General features: G+C 39.9%; 1 protein-coding gene across 1 annotated transcript in view; it reads right to left on the reverse strand.

Annotated features, from left to right (window-relative positions):
• The window catches only part of pkd1l2a (polycystic kidney disease 1 like 2a), a 145,586-nt gene that overhangs the window by 76,227 nt on the left and 48,339 nt on the right, over positions 1 to 21,020 (reverse strand). The window contains 7 exon segments of the mRNA XM_043707511.1: positions 2,319 to 2,442; positions 10,494 to 10,621; positions 10,741 to 10,917; positions 11,871 to 11,996; positions 14,924 to 15,115; positions 18,123 to 18,268; positions 20,406 to 20,606. Coding sequence (XP_043563446.1) covers positions 2,319 to 2,442; positions 10,494 to 10,621; positions 10,741 to 10,917; positions 11,871 to 11,996; positions 14,924 to 15,115; positions 18,123 to 18,268; positions 20,406 to 20,606 — 1,094 coding nt within the window.

A 21,020-nucleotide genomic window follows, 5' to 3' on the forward strand; every position in this document is an offset into this window, starting at 1 on the left:
GCCTATCACCCTCACCTTAACCTCCTTCCACCTATCGCATTTCCAACGTCCCTCCCCCAGTCCCTCCTCCCTACCTTTTATCTTAGCCTGCTGGACACACTTTCCTCATTCCTGAAGATGGCCTCATGCCCGAAACATCGATTCTCCTGCTCCTTGGATGCTGCCTGACCTGCTGCGCTTTTCCAGCAACACATTTTCAGTACTAAATCTGTAGACAATGATGACTCAAAGATCAAGGCCAAAGGCTCGGCCACCTCCTTCCTAGCTTTCCAGCAAATTCTCGGAAAAATCCCACCCAGCCCAGCGGACTTATCTACTTTCACACCTTCCAGAATTGATAACACCTCCTCCTTACTAACCTCAATCCGTTCAAGTCTAATAGCCCATATCTCAGTCTTCTCCTCTACAATAGTCTCCTTTTCCTGAGTGAAAACAGTTGAGAAGTATTCATTTAGCACCTCTCCGATCTCCACAGGGTCCACACACAACCTTCCGCTTCTAGCTTTGACAGGCCCTACTCCTACCGTCATCATCCTTTTATTCCTCACATATCTATATGTTGATGTTGAGAGGAGAAAAGTTTGAAGGGGATACAAAGTGGAAAGTATTTTACACAGAGGGTGGTCGGTGCCTGGAACGTGTTGCCAGCAGAGGTAGTAGAGACAGGCACAGTAAATTCATTTAAGGTGCGCCTGGATAAATGCATGAGTAGGTGAGGAGCAGAGGGATACAGATCCTTAGGGATTGGGCGATAGGTTTAGACAATGGATTTGAATCGGCTCAGGCTTGGAGGGTCGAATGGCCTGTTCCTGGGCTGTAAATTTTCTTTGTTCTTTGTTATAAATACCCTGAGGTGCCCCCTTCTCACAGTGAGGAACAGGTGTAAAATATGCCAAGGTCCTTCAACTGGAATTTAAAGGTCTTGTCCCAATCTTCACAGAATCACGATCCAATCTGTATTCAAAACATTCATCTGGGAACCTAAGTGAGATCTTACACCTTCTCTAGCCCTGAAATTTTAGATTCAGGTTTCTCATTGATTCAGAGACTTTCCATATTGTAATCAAATTTATGTCCTTTATTAAAGCCTAAAAATTATGATCATATTTTTATATTCTTCAACAAAGTGGGTCAGTGCTTTGAATAAAAGGTGCTCTTTTAGATATTTACTTCTGATTTAAAACACAAATCAGTGTTGAAACACCATTAAAATCTTTTTCCTTTATTTGATTGAGGTTGCAATGAACACAATATAAAAGTGGTGGCATACCATAATAAACTACAGAGTGCATGTAACCACAAGGTACAGTACCCCTGTAAGTGACTTCCTCACACCAGCTTGAGTTCATACATGATGCAGTATACCTCTAACTCTGATCACATTTTAAATGATGCTAATTGAAAGACCTTGCTGATAAACATTGCTCCACCTTGTCACCAGTTCTACCCCATTTCCATAAATTCCATCTTATTCTAGAGACTACTTTCAAACAGGGTGATTGCTTCCCTCTATTCCAACAATAGCAATTAATTAGAAGATACTTTGCAGACAATTATGTGTTATAAAGAAATTCAAGATGTGTTGTCAAATATGGATGGTAAATTTAGATGATAAATGAATCAAAGTAAATGAGATGTTATTATTTTGCATTTCCCTTGATTTGTCAGGGGATAGCAATTTGAATGTACCAAAAGATTGTCTAAGACTTGAAGTGCTGCATGGACATTCAACAGGTTTACCCAAAGAGTGTTTCATCTTGTGGCTGAGTATTATATTCAGTTTAAAAGTTATGTGTGTACAGAAACAACGGAGCTGATTTTTGCCATTGTTTTCAGATGGTAATAGGCAAGTAATGGTCCAACCATTGTGATGCTGAATTCCCTGTTCCAGTTACACTCACTATCTAATGCTAGCATTTCCACTGGGATCACATGGACAAACTAATTGCCCAGCTCTTTCATCTGGGAGCCCATGCTCCCAGTAAATTGGAAGTCCTGCAGAGATTTCAGGACCCTGATGCACTATGCACATTTGGCATGGATCAGACTAGCCACTAGGTCAGTCATGAACTGGATAAACTGCTGAGTATATTTTTCACAGATTTATGACCAGGTCAGGAAATGCTCAGGTGTCTTGTTTGCTGACGGAATTAACAAAGGAACTTGCTCAAAAACAACTTTTCATCTTATTGGCTGTCATGTGCTCATCTGGTGTTTAGCGGACCTTAGGAAAGGTTGAAATTTCCTACTTTTCCATTCAAACAAATATGTAAGAGAATGTAACTGTTATAGTTCATTTATGGTACATTTTTACCCACCCGCACATCAATGGTGTCCATGTCATCCTGAATGTTCAGAGAGTGGAATGCTGGAAGAGTGAAACTTGTCACCGTGGAATCAGAAAGAATAATGGAATTTCCTTCTGTGCTGTCTGCTGGGAGCCTTCAAACAAAAGCAACAGCAATTCACTTTATGTCACCCTTTATTTGATAATGACATACATCCTGCATGATCAAAGCCAAAAGCAAATATTCATAATAATTATTGATTAAACAGTAATAATTTCTCAATTTTTGATCATACTATTCATGTTATTATTCTTTCATAAACAGCTTTAGATGTAAATTTGAACACAATTTGTGCTCTATTCATATGTTAGGGCTACCAAAGGTCCATTAACATAGACTTCACCTTTGTGGAAATTCTTTGAGGGAGAACTCAGTCGAAGACAGCAGTGGGAATCATATCATATGTCAGGTCTCCTGCCCGATACTCAGTTCCACTGACTTCAATCGTACTGAATTCCAAGTGCGGCATGTGGTCAATATTGTTCTCCACATTTCCTGCTCCCAAGGGAGAGAAATTATGTTCCTGACTTTCATATGTGTAAACACAATGCCGGTTTTAGTCCACTGGCATAGGCATTTTAGAAATGGTCTGCATAATTTAAGATCCAACATCTTTAAATGAACTTGGGAAGGGGACACTGACCCTTGTTGTAGCTATATTTTGGACTGGCTCAATGGTGCAACAAGATTAAATTTCTACCCTGTTGTCTGCCTATTCAGACGACTGTACAAGATGTCTTGTGGCTACATGTAGAAAAGCAGGGAATCTTTATTGATGTCCAGTGTAATGTTTATCTCAGTCATAGAATACATTATTCAAAATCCCCTGATGCTCAGAATAATGAAATCTAACATTAGGTCTGTGTTGTGAGTTAGGACCCTGTGGAAGTTTTAGTACAAGTACACATGCTATAATTGTCCTGGAAGTTAACCCTCTGATGGACTGATGTGCGTTGCTCGAGAGAGTACACAAGTGTCTCTGACACTGAGTTCAGAGTTACTCACTTGGATCAGGTATGCCGACTTACTATCCTCTCCAGATAATCTCCCACCAATGTGATGTAACCCAACTATACCCCCTGATCTGACTGACCCATGCCCAGCCAACCTCTGATCTGATTATCCCCCTGACTCAACCAACTCCCGACCCAATTCAGTCATCCATCCCCAACCTGATTAACTCTAAACCTACTAACCCCCCATCACTGATTGACCAATGATCCGATCCCTCTCCCCACTCAAATTATTCTCCTGGCCTGACTAGTATACACCCGACAGCTCACGGACTTGTCTATCCACTTGCTCACTTACACATTCATCAAGTCAGTGACTCACCCACTCACTGATTCAGCCTCCCACCGATTGGCTCATGCATTAACCCACACTCATTCAAAAACTTGAGACCAGTAAAAAGTACCTGATTGCATCAGGTAGTGTTGTTAAAATGGGGATTGAGTGTCATCTCCTTCCATTGCCTCACCGGGAGAGGCTGCACCAATCCAATTCTGCTCCAGAATTGGAGGTCCTGGCTGAAAATGGACTTTGTCAACTGTGCAGATAACTTTGCAGGCAACGACAATGCACTCAACATTGGTAACTCACCTTAATTCTCTGGGTGAAACCTTTGTTGAGCTCAAAATAGCTTTTATGTATGTACACCTAATATTAGTGAGTGAGCTTCCAAAATGCTTGACTTACTGTGAAGTGCTCTTCGACACTGAGGATGCCCAAAGAGCTGCACTAAGACAATTCTTTCTTGGAGTGCAGGTTCATAGCTCCTTGAAAGTGGAGTTGCAGGTAGATAGGATAATGAAGAAGGCGCTTGGTATGTTTTAATTTACTGGTCAGAATATTGAGTACAGGAGTTGTGAGGTCTTGATATGCTGTATAGGGCATTGGTTAGGCCACTTTTGGAATATTGCATGCAAATCTGGTCTTTTGCTATCTGAAGGATGTTGTGAAACTTGAAAAGATTCAGAAAAGATTTACAAGGATATTGTCAGGGTTGGAGAATTTGAGCTATAGGGAAAGGTTGAATAGGCTAGGACTGTTTTCCTTGGAGCATCGGAGGCTGAGGGGTGACCTTATAGAGATTTATAAAATCATGAGGGGAAAGGATAGGATAAATAGACAAGTTCTTTACCCTGAGGTGGGGGAATCCAGAACTAGAGGGCATAGGTTTAGGGTGAGAGGAGAAAGATATAAAAGAGACCTAAGGGGCAACTTTTTCATTCAGAGTGTGGTGTGTGTGTGGAATGGGCTGTCAGAGGAAGTGGTGGAGGCTGGTACAATTGCAACATTTAAAAGGCATTCAGATGGGTATATGAATAGGAAGGGTTTGGAGGGATATGGGCTGGGTGCTGGCAGGTGGGACTAGATTGGATTGGGATATCTGGTTGGAATGGATGAGTTAGACGGAAGGGTCTATTTCCATGCTGTACATCTCTGTGACTCGATGCTTGATGCTTATTCAGATGGGCAGATTTCTAAATTCAATTCATAAATAATTACATCCACCAGGTGGTGCTAATTGAAACAGGATGAGGCCATTTTCTCAATAAACAATGCTAATACCATTTGCCTGGAATTCCAATGATCGAAAGGATACTAAGGTTTCCTTGGATAAATCTAGTGAAATTTCTGTTATAAATTTCTTTTAAATTTACACTTTCCATATCTTATTTGCACTTGAAGTCACTTTAAAGCACCTGAGCCTTAAACATGATTTGGCAGGTGTCACACTCTCAGTTGTATTGTTTTTGCCAACAGTGGGATTATTAATATTCGGAAAATAAGTAAGTAGAAACATGTTTTTATATTTTTGATTTAAATATACAAAAGTGAAAGAAAACATCTGTTGGGAAACTTAATAGGATTTAATCCTTTTTGAGAGATTTCTCCAGGGATTGCTGATTGTATAAAACCCAGATACAATTCATGATAATTAATATATAGTTTTGACCCAGAATCTTTTTTGAAGCATTTTTTCCCATTTTCATAACAAAAGAACCAGATCTTGCAACCATTCCAAGTGTTAGGTTATGTTAGATGAGAATGATGTCTCTTGATATATTCTCTAAATTTCAATACATTAACGAGGTACTTTCTTGATAAGTCTCCTTTGCTACCAGCCAGTCTTTGGGGCACCAAATACTTTGGCAACGATAAAGGAAAACTAAGGATCCAAACTGAAATGATGAAGAACTTAATTACAAAAATACTTCCTGTATTTTGTTCCAAAAACAATGTTAAGCTTGTATTTTTACTGGCTTTCTTTTCAATTCATGATGTAACATTTATTTCATTTTTAAAGCTAATCATAAATATGTTGAGAGTATAATTGTTCAAACTTAATCTTTGGTTGTTCACAAATACACAATCCAATGATACAGATCTCATCAAACTACACTATTGTGTCCCTCATACTTGTTACCGTCACCAGAAATTGGATTGACAACACTATGTTCCTTTCTAAACTAGGAAGACGGTAAATGTGTTTGCACCAAGAAAGGCTAAATTATACATGAGAAGCCAAATTTTTTTGAAGAGTCTAACTCCAAACTTTTAGTGAGAGTTTTATTTCAGTTAACCTTATGCCATTAAACTCACACCTTACTGATCACTAGCTCTCCATCTGGCCCTTCAAGCCTGCTTCATTATTCAATAAGATCATGGATGATCTTTTCATGGACTCAGCTCCACTTATCCGTCCATTCACTGTGACCCTTAAATCATTTTACTATTCAAAAATATATCTTTTCCTTAAAAACATTCAACACAGTAGGCTGAACTGCTTCACTGGGCAGGGAATTTCACAGATTCACAAGTCTTTGTGTGAAGATGTTCCTACACAACTCAGTCCTAAGTTGATGTGCGGCACGGTGGCACAGTGGTTAGCACTGCTGCCTTACAGCACCAGAAACCTGGGTTCAATTCCCGCCTCAGGCGACTGACTGTGTAGAGTTTGCACGTTCTCCCTGTGTCTGCGTGGGTTTCCTCCGGGTGCTCCGGTTTCCTCCCACAGTCCAAAGATGTGCAGGTCAGGTGAATTGGCCATGCTAAATTGACCGTAGTGTTAGGTAAGGGGTAAATGTAGGGGTATGGGTGGGTTGCGCTTTGGCGGGGCCGTGTGGACTTGTTGGGCCGAAGGGCCTGTTTCCACACTATAAGTAATCTAATCTAATCTAAATCTGCTTCCCCTTATTTTGAAGCCATGCCCCCGAGTTCTAGTTGCACCCACTAGTGGACATGACCTCTCTACTTCTATCTTGTCTATTTCCTTCATAATTTTACATGTTTTTATAAGAACCCCTCAGTCTTCTAAATTCCAATGAGTATAGTACCAGACTGCTCAATCTCTCCTCATAAGGCAATCCCTGGAATCACAGTAGGTTAAAATCTTCGAGGAGAAAGTGAGGGCTGCAGATGCTGGAGATCAGAGCTGAAAATGTGTTGCTGGAAAAGCGCAGCAGGTCAGGCAGCATCCAAAGAATAGGAGAATCGATGTTTCGGGCATAAGCCCTTCTTCAGGAATCCCTGGAATCAAGCCAGTGAAACTCCTCTCCACCCCCTCCAGTGCCAGAACATCCTTTCTCTCGTAAGGAGATCAAAACTGTACAAAGTACTCCAAGTGTGGTCTCACCAGCACCCTATACAGAATAACATCCCTATTTTTAAACTCCATCCTTTAGTAGTGAAGGACAATATTCTATTTGCCTTCCTAATTACCTGCCTCACCTGAAAACAAATGTTTTGTGATTCATACACAAGAACACCCAGATCACTCTGCAAAGCAGCATACTGCAACGTTACTATGCAAAATGGTCTTCCGAAACAGAACAAAAATTACCTCTCTTCCCTGCAGAAAATATAATGAACCCTATTGCTCTTGAGAGGAGAAAGTAAGGACTGCAGATGCTGGAGATCTGAGTCGAAAAGTGTGGTGCTGGAAAAGCACAGCCGGTCAGGCAGCATCCGAGGAACAGGACAGATGACATTTCAATCATAAGCTCTTCATCAGGAATGTTTCTGAAGAGCTTATGTTCGAAACGTTGACTCTCCTGCTCCTCGGATGCTACCTGCCTGACTTGTGCGTTTCCAGCACCACACTTTTTGACTACAGTTCTTGAGAGCTCATCACAGAGATTTGCATAAGAAGCATTATCAAAATCAAAGCTTATGTTCCTGGCATCTCCCAATAATGGAAAATTCAAAACACAATTCTCCATTTCTAACATTTTCAATGTTTTGTTTACCGAAACAAAATCTTTCTCTTTTGGATTTTTCATAATTGTACCCAACTCCAAGACCTTAAAACAGGAAACTTGCCTAATTTGGATGCCTAGCCAATTCAGATGTTCAATTAGACTCACCAATTTCTCTATTTCTGTTTGGGAAGGTGCTGCATCTTTCTGTGAGACCTTGCTTTGACTAATAATAATGGGGTTAATATATTCCAAATAGGATTCCTGATGCAAAGTGACACTTGCTCCATTCTGCCTGATTTCTAATCCATTGTGCTTAAAAGTCCCAGAAACCTGACTTCCAATCTTGAATGCTGCTTTAAGCATATTTATGACAATGTCTCCAAATTCACTGCACCTGCTGAACAAAAAAATACACACAGGCAAAATTAAGATGCCTGAAAACTATCCCTCACAGTGCTGGTAAAATATTACCGGCTTCTAATTGAAGACAGCCCACTTTCAATATGATAGTCCTCACTGAGAAGTAATAAACTCTAAAGGCATAATTTAGGCTACAAACACATTGATTTAACATCTAGTGTGTCCCTACTATGTTCAGTACCTCATCTGGAGAGTAAAGAAACACTTCCCTGTTGGGCTGATTTCACTGCAGAAATACAGCTTCAATATCAATTGATGAACACGCCTAAGCTTTTATTGCGAATTAAAGCCAAGCAAATCTTTCAGATTGCTTTACCTAACAGAATTAAGGAGAATCCAAACAGGTTTTACAAATACATTAAGGACAAAAGGGTAACTAGGGAGAGAATAGGGCCCCTCAAAGATCAGCAAGGCGGCTTTTCTATGAAGTCTTATTCAGGTTTGGGTAAATAGCCAAAGTCTTTTCCCTGGGGTCAGGGAGTCCAGAACTAGAGGGCATAGGTTTAGGGTGAGAAGGGAAAGATATAAAAGAGACCTAAGGGGCAACCTTTTCACACAGAGGATGGTACGTGTATGGAATGAGCTGCCAGAGGAAGTAGTGGAGGCTGGTACAATTGCAACATTTAAGAGGCATTTGGATGGGTATATGATTAGGAAGGATTGGGAGGGATATGGGCTAGGTGCTGGCAGGTAGGACTAGATTGGGTTGGAATATCTGGTTGGCATGGACGGGTTGGACTGAAGGGTCTGATTCCATGCTGTACATCTCTATGACTCTATGACCTGCAATTAGGTTTTCTTCAAAATGTCATGCCAACAGCCTTGTTTTATCCTTTTACAGTTTACTGCTACAGCTGGTATTTGTGATTCTTTTAAATCTCGTGTCTATCTCTTATTTCTTCCATGAACGTATTGCACTTCCATTCATTATTCCTGCATCCTTCACTGAAATTTTAACATTTTAGGGGAAGGATGGGCAAATGACCTGTGTAATTTTAAGACACTTGAATCTTTGCCTTCTACATTTCTATCATCTGATGTTTCAGGTCCAGTGACCCTTTTGAAGAATCCTGTAGAGTTTTTTCAGTAATTTTTGCTTCGGTTTCTGCTTTCCAGCATCCACAGTTCTTTTTTTTATGGATTCTGGATGAATAGTAATGAAGGGGTGGAATGAAAGCATGGAGGTGGTGTGAAAGTATGAGAGGACATGGGGTTACAAGGGTTAATGGCTATATATACAGCTGGTACAAAGTGTAAAGGCCAGAAGTGCAGCCATTGTCTCATTCTGGGGTTTAGGGTCTGTTCAGACATAAGCAGCTGGTAATCAAGACAATGTTTGCTGCTACGGACTCAGCAGAACAGAATGATACGGTCTTGAGATAAAAGACCATTAAGCTGCAACAAATACATGCATGATGAAGTAACCACTCTGAACTTTGAACTAACTGTGAAGAACAAGGCCTGAAGACGTGCCTGAAAAAAACCCAAACATTGTGATCTGCCCATGAGAGTAATGAAAGAAAGCAAGAGCTAATGTAATAGCTACCATTTTCTCTGGTTAGAATGACGGGTTTATTGAATTTGAAGGAAACTTGTCAATCTGTCATGTTGTTCATATAATTTTTTTTTACTTCACTGTTTATTTTCAGCTCTGATTGATTGGCCATCTTGGCATAAACAATAAAGTAAAACTTGACATTGAACTTTGTCTACCAGGACTTTGTTTACCAGATAAGTAATGCTTATCACCACAGCAACTATTCATTACACTTCAGCATGTAGTGGTTTAATGTAATCTAGAACCACAGTATCTCATATTAAATACAATGTTTTTACCTTTTCAACAACAATTTCGATTTATTAAATTGATCCCAGCAAAACATTCACAGGAGCAATAGCAAACAAAATTTGTTGCCAAAATATAGCTAAAAAGATTTTATTTGGTTCAGTTTCAAAAACTTTGTCAAAGTGGGGAGGAAATATCAATGGCTAAAAAATTGGAGGGTAACAGTGATAACTGAACAGTTATCATCTATGAATGGGAAGAACACATCACATTCAATTATACATGAGGTGCCTTCTTGCCAATGGTGTCATCTCGTCCATCCAGCTTGCAATCAATGAAGTGTTGGGCTGATGAAAAATTTACCATGGACAGGTGCAAGAAATACAGGATTCTATTATTTCCTTGTTCAACTGTTCCTGGTTGTCAGTCTGGGGGCTGAGTCAATTGATTAGCACCTGTAAAATAGGTGTCAGGTGGGTAAATATATTGATTATAATGGGGAAGAGTTATGGGCAATTTAATCTGCACCTGGCTGTGATATAACCTGCCTGGAATACCTGACACTGAATATGTAGAAGTGGGATGGATTCTGTTCCTGTATATCAACATCCTCTCTACAAATAGCTGATAGTTAATACCCCATTAAATGTCATCATTCCATCTGATAACATGATGTTGTTACATTTTTAGACTTACTGGTTATAAAGCAAATGATTAAAGTTCTCTGTTTACCTCTGCAGATACATGCTTACTGAGGGCATCATCATTAGAACAGGTTCTTGGTCTGCTATTGCCTCATTCAGCACCACAGCCTGCAAATGGTCAATTGTGTCCAATAACTTCTCTGATATCACTTTTTGCTGAAAGATAAAAGCACATCTTTAATATGGTGCATCCCATAATTCCTTAACTTTTAATTGTACCACGATCTAATTACGAAAGTCTGAGCACATCCCGCTTCACATTTAGTTATATTTACCGTATCCATGGCCAAGTCTTCTTGAGCATCATTTTCTACTGAAGCTTCCAAAACATTATTAACCACAGTAAAGAGGGTATTTGCTGCAATAATTCTTTTCTCAGGATCTTCATCATCCTCAACACTGAAAGTCAGCAATGATTTTCCCATGTTTAGAAGTGTTGAACTGGCTTCCAACTTAACAGGAGACAGGAAAGAGATACAGATAGTTCAATATTCTGCTTTGACATAAGGGAGCAAATCATTAATTGAGAATTGTAGAAGCTTGACAGTGTGGAAGCAGGCCATTTGGTCCATCAAGTCTGCAGCGACCCTCCAAAGAGCACTCCACCCAAACACACCCCCCCTACACTTTCCCTGTAACTCTGCATTTCCCATGGCTAATCCACCTAGCTTGCGCATCCCTGACACTATGGGCAATTTAGCATGGCCAATCCACCTTAACCTGCACATCTTTGGACTGCGGGAGGAAACCAGAGTACCTTGAAGAAACCCACGCAGACACGGGGAGAATGTGCAAACTCCACACAGACAGTCACCTGAGGGTGAACTAGAATCCAGGTCTCTGTGGTGTGAGACAGCAGTGCTAACCACTGAATCACAGTGCCACTTTATTTAAGTGCATTTAACCTCTTAGTTTTATTTTAATTTACAATTATGTTTTCTATCAAAAATTGGGCATTAATATTTGGAGGAGTTTTTCACTTTAGGGATGAATGTCTTGGGGCAGACTATTTATTTCTTATTGGTTAGCTCAATTGGCTGTATAGTTAATGTGTCTTTCAGGTTAATGCCAGTTTAATTTCTATTCTGGTAGAAGGTAGCTTTGCGACATTCCTTATCACAACTCCTGATACTGGTAGGCAATGGCAATCATCCACCAGAGAAATAATATCGCCAAGGGACCAATTCAAGGTGAAGCAATTACAGGCAATGAGCTAAGATTCCAGTTTTCAGAAAACCACAGATGAACGAATTAAACTTCTGCTCACTGAATTGTGCAGGATAGTACAACTACTATAGTACAGAGTCTTTCTGCAGAAGGCAGAATAGCAAGAGCAGTCAGGATCATAGGGGAGTGGGGGATATTGGGAAGCAGTAAAAATGTAATTGAACAAGACTAGAGTTACCTGTGATGTAGATGTGAGTTCATCAGACTTGTAGGTTAGCTGTTTCAGAACTTCTGAAACTTGAACAGCCATGTGCAGTGATGAGACATCCACAACAGACAAGTTTGAAAGCATGGTTTCCCTCAACTTGTGGGGATGTTTTTGACAGCAGCAAACAAAAACAGACATATTTGTATTATTTTCCAATAAATTCCTCTTTGTAAAATTAACATATATTTATAGCACTTGGCAGCACAGAATCTGAATACAGTGTTGCTGAAAATAAAGCACACTATTGACGTTTTTTTGTCTTGCTCTCATCAGGACAGACAAGAATGCCAATTTCAATGGGAACAAAAACTTTTACCACATGACCTGGCAAATTGACTCTGATGGGTTTCAGATATTGTTATGGAAAATGCATCTGCACATATAGTCCCTCATGTTCTTTTATTTAATTCTAAAAAGTTGCAATGCTTGGATGTGATTATTTTTCTTCAAAAGGACAAGCCTATGTGTATGAATGTATGTAAATTCCACTAAGTGTGAGTGAGCAACATTGCAAAGCTGAGTGATAACATTAAATTAGTGTACATTTAACCAAATTCAATTTATTCAATTGCAGAATCACATCCAAAGTTAGACATTGGGCTGACTTTTATCAAAAATTGGCAAAGTCACAATTTTGACGAGCTTCATGGAGCATTCCTCTTTTTGAACCTTGTGACTTTTCTCATGTCATTTGCTGCTGCTTACCCCATGATAAATGCACTGTGCCATATAAATAATCAAGCTTGAGTCGCTAGATCTGTTCAAAGTCTATTCATTTATCACAGTGATAGTGCCACACAACATACTGGAGGGTATCTTAACGTGAAGTCAAAATTTAGTCTCCATAAGGCCTGCAAGGTGGTCACTTTTGCCCATAATATCATGGACATTTACATCTGCAGCAGGCAGATTGGTAGGATTAGGTCAAATATGTGATTCGTTCTTGTTGGTTGCCTCATCACCTGTTGTGGACCCAGTCTAGCAATTATGTCCTCAAGGACTTGACCAGCTTGATCAGAAGTGGTGCTGCTAAGCCACTGTTGGTGATAGACATTGAAGCTCTCCCCCGTCCACAATGTGCATTCTGCACCCTTGCCACCCTCAGTACTTCTTTTAAGTATCATTGAACATAGAGGAATACTGATTCATCAGCTAAGGGGAGGCAGTACATGGTAATTAGCAAAGGTTTCTTTGCTCATATATGACCTGAAGACATGAGATTTTCAGGGTCACTCCCTCTCAACTGTATACCACTGTGCGACCACCTCTGCTGGGTCTGTCCTGCCAGTGGGATAGATGATGGTAATGGTGTTGTTTAGCAGCAGCATTGCAATGACAATTGTTGGTCATTTAGCAGCATTAAAGTGGATAACTATATTCTAAGTGAATCAGAGATGTGCTGTCATTGTGCTAGTGCTTGCCCTATGTCAATGTTCTTGGATGGGGACGTGAAGGCACTCACTGCCAACAGGACATACCCTGAGTAATTGGGGACTATTGGCCAAAGTGGAGACTTCTCCAAGCCATCAGGGAACATACTTCTCTGAGCTGGAGCCACCAGAATCCCTCTCCTCCAAGCTGAAGCCACCAGGAACCTACTGATAAAATCACAGAATCCCTACAGTGTGGACACAGGCTTTTCAGCCCATCAAGTCCATACTGATCCTGCAAAGAACATTCCACCTTGACTCACCTCCCTACCCTATCCCTGTAACCTTGCATTTCCCATAGCCGGTACAACAAACCTGCACATCTTTAGACTGTGGTAGGAAGCGAGAGTACCCAAAGGAAACCCACGCAGACATAGGGAGAACATGCAAATTCCATACAGACAGTCACCTGAGGCCAGAATTGAATTCGGGTCCCTGGTGCTGTGAGGCAGCAGTGCTAACCACTGAGCCACCATGCTGCCCAGGGATCCACTCTTCCAAACTGGAACCCACTCTGATTTCCATGTTGTGAATTGGTGCTGTATTTTTCTGGCAGGTGGGAGAATAGGAAACTGCATATCAATGAGGCAAGATTCAGTATGAAAGAGATGTATGTGCATCTGGCCAATTACTAGCAAGGTTCTTCCTGTTCAAACAAGAACCTTGCTAGTAAAATTTGACATTAGGATGTATGGACAATGTACCATGCATCACACCAGCAGTGAAATTCACACACCACACTTTTCATTTGTGTGGCAGGCACAATGTGTTTTTGACTGCAGCCTTCTGCTAGTGGAAAATACTGTTTGTATTACTACTGCATGAAATGGCCAGCTTCATCTGTTGCTCAAAATGCTCTGAAAATATATTTCTGCTTATGAGCAAATCAAATTTGAATGGACATCTGTTCTCACTTAACCAAGATCCATCGAACTGAGTTAATTCAAGTGACACAGATTAGAGTTGAACTCCAGCAGCTTTAAGATGTTACCATTTCTCTTTTACTGAAAATGTGTTGCTGGAAAAGCACAGCAGGTCAGGCAGCATCCAAGGAGCAGGAGAATCGATGTTTCGGGCATGAGCCCTTCTTCAGGAATGAGGAAAGTGTGCCAAGCAGGCTAAGATAAAAGGTAGGGAGGAGGGACTTGGGGGAGGGGCGTTGGAAATGCTGCGCTCTTCCAGCAACACATTTTCAGCTCTGAATCTCCAGCATCTGCAGTCCTCACTTTCTCCTAGTTGATTTCTCTTTTACTCCCTGGTGAGTGAAAACAGTTGTACCTCCTACAACCGTAGGAAACATCTTTACAATAATTGACAACCAGACATTAGTTAGGGAGTCTATGCATCATAAATGAAGCGAACATTAAAACACCATGAATATATGATACATTCAAGTCTAATTTTCATATGTTATTGATATTATATGATCAAAATAAATGGCTGTCACAATTCCAGCACTTCAAACTTTTTAATTCAATCTTTAAATTGGTGGATTTGGCTATTATGAACTTGAGCTCCCATTCAGAACTAAAGGTAGTAGTTGTCAGTGCTTTATTCATTTGTACAATCACCACTTTTAAGAAAAATTGTCACCTGTTTTTTGTCTTCTAGTGCCAGTTTGCCCATGATTCCTGCACCGGCGTCTTGATTCAGCTCAGAAGAGACAGACTCAAACAGCTGGATTAGTAAAGAACTGTTGGTTGTTGAATTTGATATATCTTCTAAATTTTCTGAAAAGAGTGTTGCCAGGTCCTTGGCATGACCAGTGTTTGAGAACTTACGAACCTGCGGTTAGAATGGGGAAAAAAATAAATCGAACAACATGTCTCTTTCTAAACACATGATTCTTCTGTGACCCCAATCTATTGTCCACATACAATATTATTTACAAGTTAGAATAAGTAGTGTGAAAGGATTAACCAGATTTATTACCAGCGGCTGAATAAAAATTCAAATCCCACTAGGGCAGTGTGAGATTTTGAATTTAATTTTTACAAAATGCTGGATTTGGAGAAATTACAACTGCAGATGGGATAAAGCTTGGATTAACAACATAGCCCAAATACTTTCAAAAACCATTTATCACGTGCTAACCCTAATTTCTAAACATAGCTATTCCTCAACCATATTACATTTAGTATGTTTAATCCTCATTAATCTATAATGATGTGATTAGAATATTTATCAGTTATTTTGGGTAAGGTATGAATTAGTTGGATGGCTGGTTTGCAATGCAGAGTGATGACAACAGCATGAGTTCTATTCTTGCACTTGCTGATTGTTTTTCTCAACCTTTCCCCTTGCCTGAGGTATGGTGACCTTCAGATTAAACCACCACCGGTCATCTCTCTCTTTGTCTCTGACAAGAGAGCAGCCCTTTAGTCTGGTACAATCATGGTGACTTTACCCATATTTTGAGTCTGGTAGTTTTAAATTGAGGAAAAATAAATAATATATTTTGTAGTTAGAGAAAACCTGAATGATTTCATTATTAGAGTCAAAGGATGATTTAGATTGTTTTGCTGAGAAAAAGTGTGAAGCATACATGCTTGGAGACAATGGCTAATCATCTCTGAATTGACTCTGAGTCTCCCAAAGTCCCAGAATAGTTTTGTGCGTATAGAATTGTAAACAGCCCATTTACTCCTAAAATAAAAGGGATTTGAAATAAAGAATAGCTCATTAGTATTTCCACATAAATATAAGGTTATTGTGTGCAACATTGCCATGAGGATAAATGAAGCCATATTTTCTAAGTCAATTTTCCCTCTAAATCAAAAATATTACATGCATACTATGGAGGTTTTGTGTGGCCAACAAAGAGGAAAGGCTGCTTCCTTATGTAAGATACCACAGCCAGATGCAGGAGAAAAATGAATACATTCAGGAGACAGATGAATAGATTCAGGAGGGCGATGAATAAATGCATCCTATACATTAGATCATAAGAACTAGGAGCAGGAGTAGACCATGTGGCCCTTCGAGCCTGCTCCACCATTCAGTAAGATCATGGCTGATCCTTTTGTGGCCTAGCTCTACTTATCAACCCTCTCACTGTAACCCTTAATTGCTTTACTGTTCAAAAAATTATCTATCTTAGCTTTGAAAGCATTTGTCGAGGAAGCCTCAACTACTTCACTGGGCAGGGAATTCCTTCGATTCACAACCCTCTGGGTGAAGAAGTTCCTCCTCAATTCACTCCAAAATCTGCTCCCTCTAATTTTGAGGCTATGCCCTCTTGTCCAATTTTCACCCTCTAGTGGAAACATCCTCTCTACTTCTATCTTATTTATTTTCTTCATAATTTTATTTGTTTCTATAAGATCCCCCCTCATTCTAAATGCCAATGAATGTAATCCCAGTCTACTTAGTCTGTCCTCATAAGCCAACTCCCTCAACTCTGGAATCAACCTAGTGAACCTCCTCTGCACCCCGTCTGGTGCCAGTGGGCGGCACGGTGGCACAGTGGTTAGCACTGCTGCCTCAGAGCGCCAGAGACCCGGGTTCAATTCCTGCCTCAGGCAACTGTCTGCGTGGAGTTTGTACATTCTCCCCATGTCTGCGTGGGTTTCCTCTGGGTGCTCCGGTTTCCTCCCACAGTCCAAAAATGTGCAGGTTAGGTGAATTGGCCATGCTAAATTGTCCGTAGTGTTAGGTGAAGGGCTAAATGTAGGGGAATGGATCTGGGTGGGTTGCTCTTCGCAGGGTCGGTGTGGACTTGTTGGGCCGAAGGGCCTGTTTCCACACTGTAAATAATCTAATCTAATCTAATCCTTTCTCAAGTAACGAGACTAAAATTGCAAGCAGTACTCCAGGTGTGGCCTATAATTTGAAAGGGCAAAGGTAAACTTAGCAAAACCTTGGCAGGATGAAACCCAGGCAAGTGAATCCAAGACCTTGTTGGTACACCCTGGAGTTAGTTTCTCATCCAAAACTAGCAGGAAGTGGCATCCGGCATAAAACCATGATGTGGGATCCAGACATTAGTTAAAAAAAACGCTAAAATGTCTGAGCCTCTTCTAGTCCAGTTCCTCTACTCATTTTGCTGACCTGATGGTAAAGCTACAATGACTTCCTCAGTCAAGATCCCAAATAGATTAGATTAGATTAGACTCCCTACAGTGTGGAAACAGGCCCTTCGGCCCAACAAGTCCACACCGACCCTCCAAAGAGTAACCCACCCAGACTCATTCCCCTACATAAGATTATAAGACATAGGAGCAGAAATAAGCCATTTGGCCCAATGAGTTTACATTCAACCATGACTGATGTGATTCTTAATCTCATTCTCCTGACTTCTCCCCATAACCTTTGATCCTCTTACTAATAAAGAACCTGTCTATTGCTGTCTTAAATGCACTCAAAGACTTGGCCTCCACAGCCTTCTGTGGCAATAAGTTCCACAGATTCATTACCCTCTGACTGAAGAAATTCCTCCTCAATTCAGTTCTAAAGGGTTGCCCCTTCACTCTGAGGCTGTGCCCTTGTGTCCTAGTCTTTCCTACCAGTGGAAACAGTCTCCACTTCCACTCTATGCAGGCCACTTAGCATTCTCAGACTAAAATAATGGTAATGAAAGTAATAATTGTCAAGCACCCAAGTCTCCTCATTAGACTCTCTCAAAGGCAGGTTAATTAGCAACTAATCCTGAAGATTAATCATCAACGATTTCAATTCAAAAACGACTGAAAAGAAAGATTTGAATGGTGAGTTCATATTAAAATTCATGATTTGACTGCGATCCCACACAGAGTGAAAAATTGATCTAATTGATAACATCCCAACAACTTACCACCACTGTAGTAATAACACTTGTAATGGAGCCCGCACTGTTTCTGACAGTTATTGTGATATTCAGCTGGTTATCATTCTTTGAGTCTCCCAGTGGTAGGTAAGTAGGTGGCAATATTGGCTGTGATCCACAGTGTAAAGGAATATCTGAAAAGACATCAGCACATCATGATTTGAAGTTCTCTGCCTGAATGAATAGAGGAAGTAGATTCAAGAGTAGCTTTCAAATGGAAATTAGATAAATATTTGAGGGGAGAAAATAATGGAGCTACGGGGGAGTGGGCACAGTTAGAATGGGTCAAATGGCCACTTCACTTAAAAGTTTACCAATCTACAATAAAGTTGAAAAATGTGGTGCTGGAAAAACACAGCAGGCCAGGCAGCATCCGAGGAGCAGGAGAATCGACGTTTCGGGCATAAGCCCTTCTTCAGGAAATACAATCTACAATAAAGTCAATTCTTGTCCAGATAACCCACAAATGAAGTAAATCCCCAGTTAAAACGTAAACTTAAATTCGGACAATATTATTATCCAACTGTAGAAATACCACTTCTATGTCCTTTACATTATTGCCGGTCATGATGCTCTTATTACAAGCATTACTGCTAAAATCATTTTCTATCAATGCCATATACATGAAATTTAAATATATTAATATATCAGCATAGTTTCCACAATTCAGCATTTATATTTGATGGCGTTGTCTGCTTAATTGCTATAGCTAAATAATCATTTTGCTTTTCTAATTTCATGGGAAAAATGTTAACATCCTGAGTGGGTGGAGGTTGGTTTCAAAATAAACTATGGTCAACTCAACTTCAGCTTGCTTCCAATTCACTCATTTTCAGCTTTAACAGAGCTGAGTCAGGGTTGGTTGAAAGGGTGGTGAAGGTAAACCGACAGCCTCTGTCAGGAAGTAGGCTGACCCTTAAATCATTTAAGGGAGGCCTCATGCCTCCATCTGATACATTGTCCATCTTCAATAATTACTGTAGACAGGTTTCCCAAGTGTCAGGAACAGAAAGTGAGAATGTCCAGATGTCTAGGTAGTAATGTTTGCCCAACATTGCAACAGTCCTTCCTTACAGCCCAGCAAACCTTAATTTTTATCCACAGCTATGGGATCTCCACAATCAGCCAACTCTCATCTCAGCAATGGCCCAATCTCCCTAGCCCCTTGAATGGTCTGAATCCTCCTACTAACTCAGTGTTCAATTTCTTTTGCCAGCAAAGAATGGAAGCCTAATTTACCTCCAATTTGTTATTCAGCTTTGTATCTGACAGCCAAGCAGGCTGTTAGGTGGGAAACCTATGGAAAACTTTAAGACAGGTCTGACTTTTAAAGTCAATGGGACCTGTGGGAGATTTTTGCATTTGAATTTCCCATTCCCACTCAAGTTATTTTCAATGCTGGGGCCAATGTCTTAAGAAAAGAAGCAAACAAGGAATGTATAAAGTAGCATCTGAAATCCTTTTAATTAAAGGTGATTATTGTCACTGTCAATCATACAGCCAGGTGTCCATTGATTTTCCAAATTCTATATGTTCCAGATATTACAGAAATAAACTAAATTAACCAAACGGTCAATAGTATAAAAGGAAAGGTCAATACTTAGAGATATGGAAGAAATGTTAGCAAATGTACAATTATTAAATTATCATTACTACATCTCCTACTTTGTCCCATTGTTTCATTAAAACTGGCATGAGCATGTTAATGGGCTTTTTTTTTAACTTGTTATTTTAATTGTAAAGAGAAACAGGAATTTCTGAAAATACAAAGAAGGTCCTTCAGCATATTGAAAGAAAATCAGAGATCAATATTTGAGATGTGAACCTTTGGTCTATACCCTGGGCATCATCAATATTTTCTCTTGACAGGTGTTAATGTATTTGATCTGTTTTTTCAATACTTTTCCAGTTTGTTTTTTGCTTTTTTTTGTTAAGCTGCAATTGTTTCTTTCTGAGCAAAGATTCCCCTGACTTATTCAATGTCTCATCACATTGTCCATCATTGCATAAATGAAAAGAAAAAATAGGTAGCACTGCAGAGGATGATGGTATTATCCCTCTTTCATTGGATGAATTAATCATGGTAAATGTTAATTGTATCACTCTTACAATCTTCGGAGTGCTATAAAAAGGTTGAGAGTGTGTCTTTTCTCACAACAATACTTTTGAAACCAGAGGTCTTGGAATTCCAATTTTCAGTCCAAAGAAACCTAAAGAAACCTAAACTCATGCCTTAAAGCAACAATATTCTTGATCCAAATAAGTTATTACCTGGTTTTACAAAGAAACAGTAAGTAAGGTCTGAAGAATTGCAGGATGATTCAGAACTGCAGGTGATGGTGCATTTTGCACTGAATTTTGTTGTGACTGTTGATCCTTCTCTCGGAAAAACATTACAGGATGGCACTGGTAGTTGAGGCATAATACTAACAATGTAATCTTTGTATTTATATTCACCATTCTCACTCATCCCTAAAAGTAAAACATACATGGAATAAATAGACAATTTTATTTCACTCCTACTGTAGTTCTAACAATGTTAACAAAGTACTTGTAAGCTCCAACTGATCCCGCAGGGATCAATACTGGGTCCGCAGCTTTTTACAATATATGTTAATGATATAGAAGATGGTATTAGTAATAACATTAGCAAATTTGCTGATGATACTAAGCTAGGTGGCAGGGTGAAATGTGATGAGGATGTTAGGAGATTACAGGGTGGCCTGGACAGGTTAGGTGAGTGGTCAGATGCATGGCATATGCAGTTTAATGTGGACAAATGTATGGTTATCCACTTTGGTGGCAAGAACAGGAAGGCAGATTACTACCTAAATGGAATCAATTTAGGTAAAGGGGCAGTACAAAGAGATCTGGGTGTTCTTGTAC

This window comes from Chiloscyllium plagiosum, chromosome 17 (assembly GCF_004010195.1).
Source record: "Chiloscyllium plagiosum isolate BGI_BamShark_2017 chromosome 17, ASM401019v2, whole genome shotgun sequence".
Taxonomy (NCBI): Eukaryota; Metazoa; Chordata; class Chondrichthyes; order Orectolobiformes; family Hemiscylliidae; genus Chiloscyllium; species Chiloscyllium plagiosum.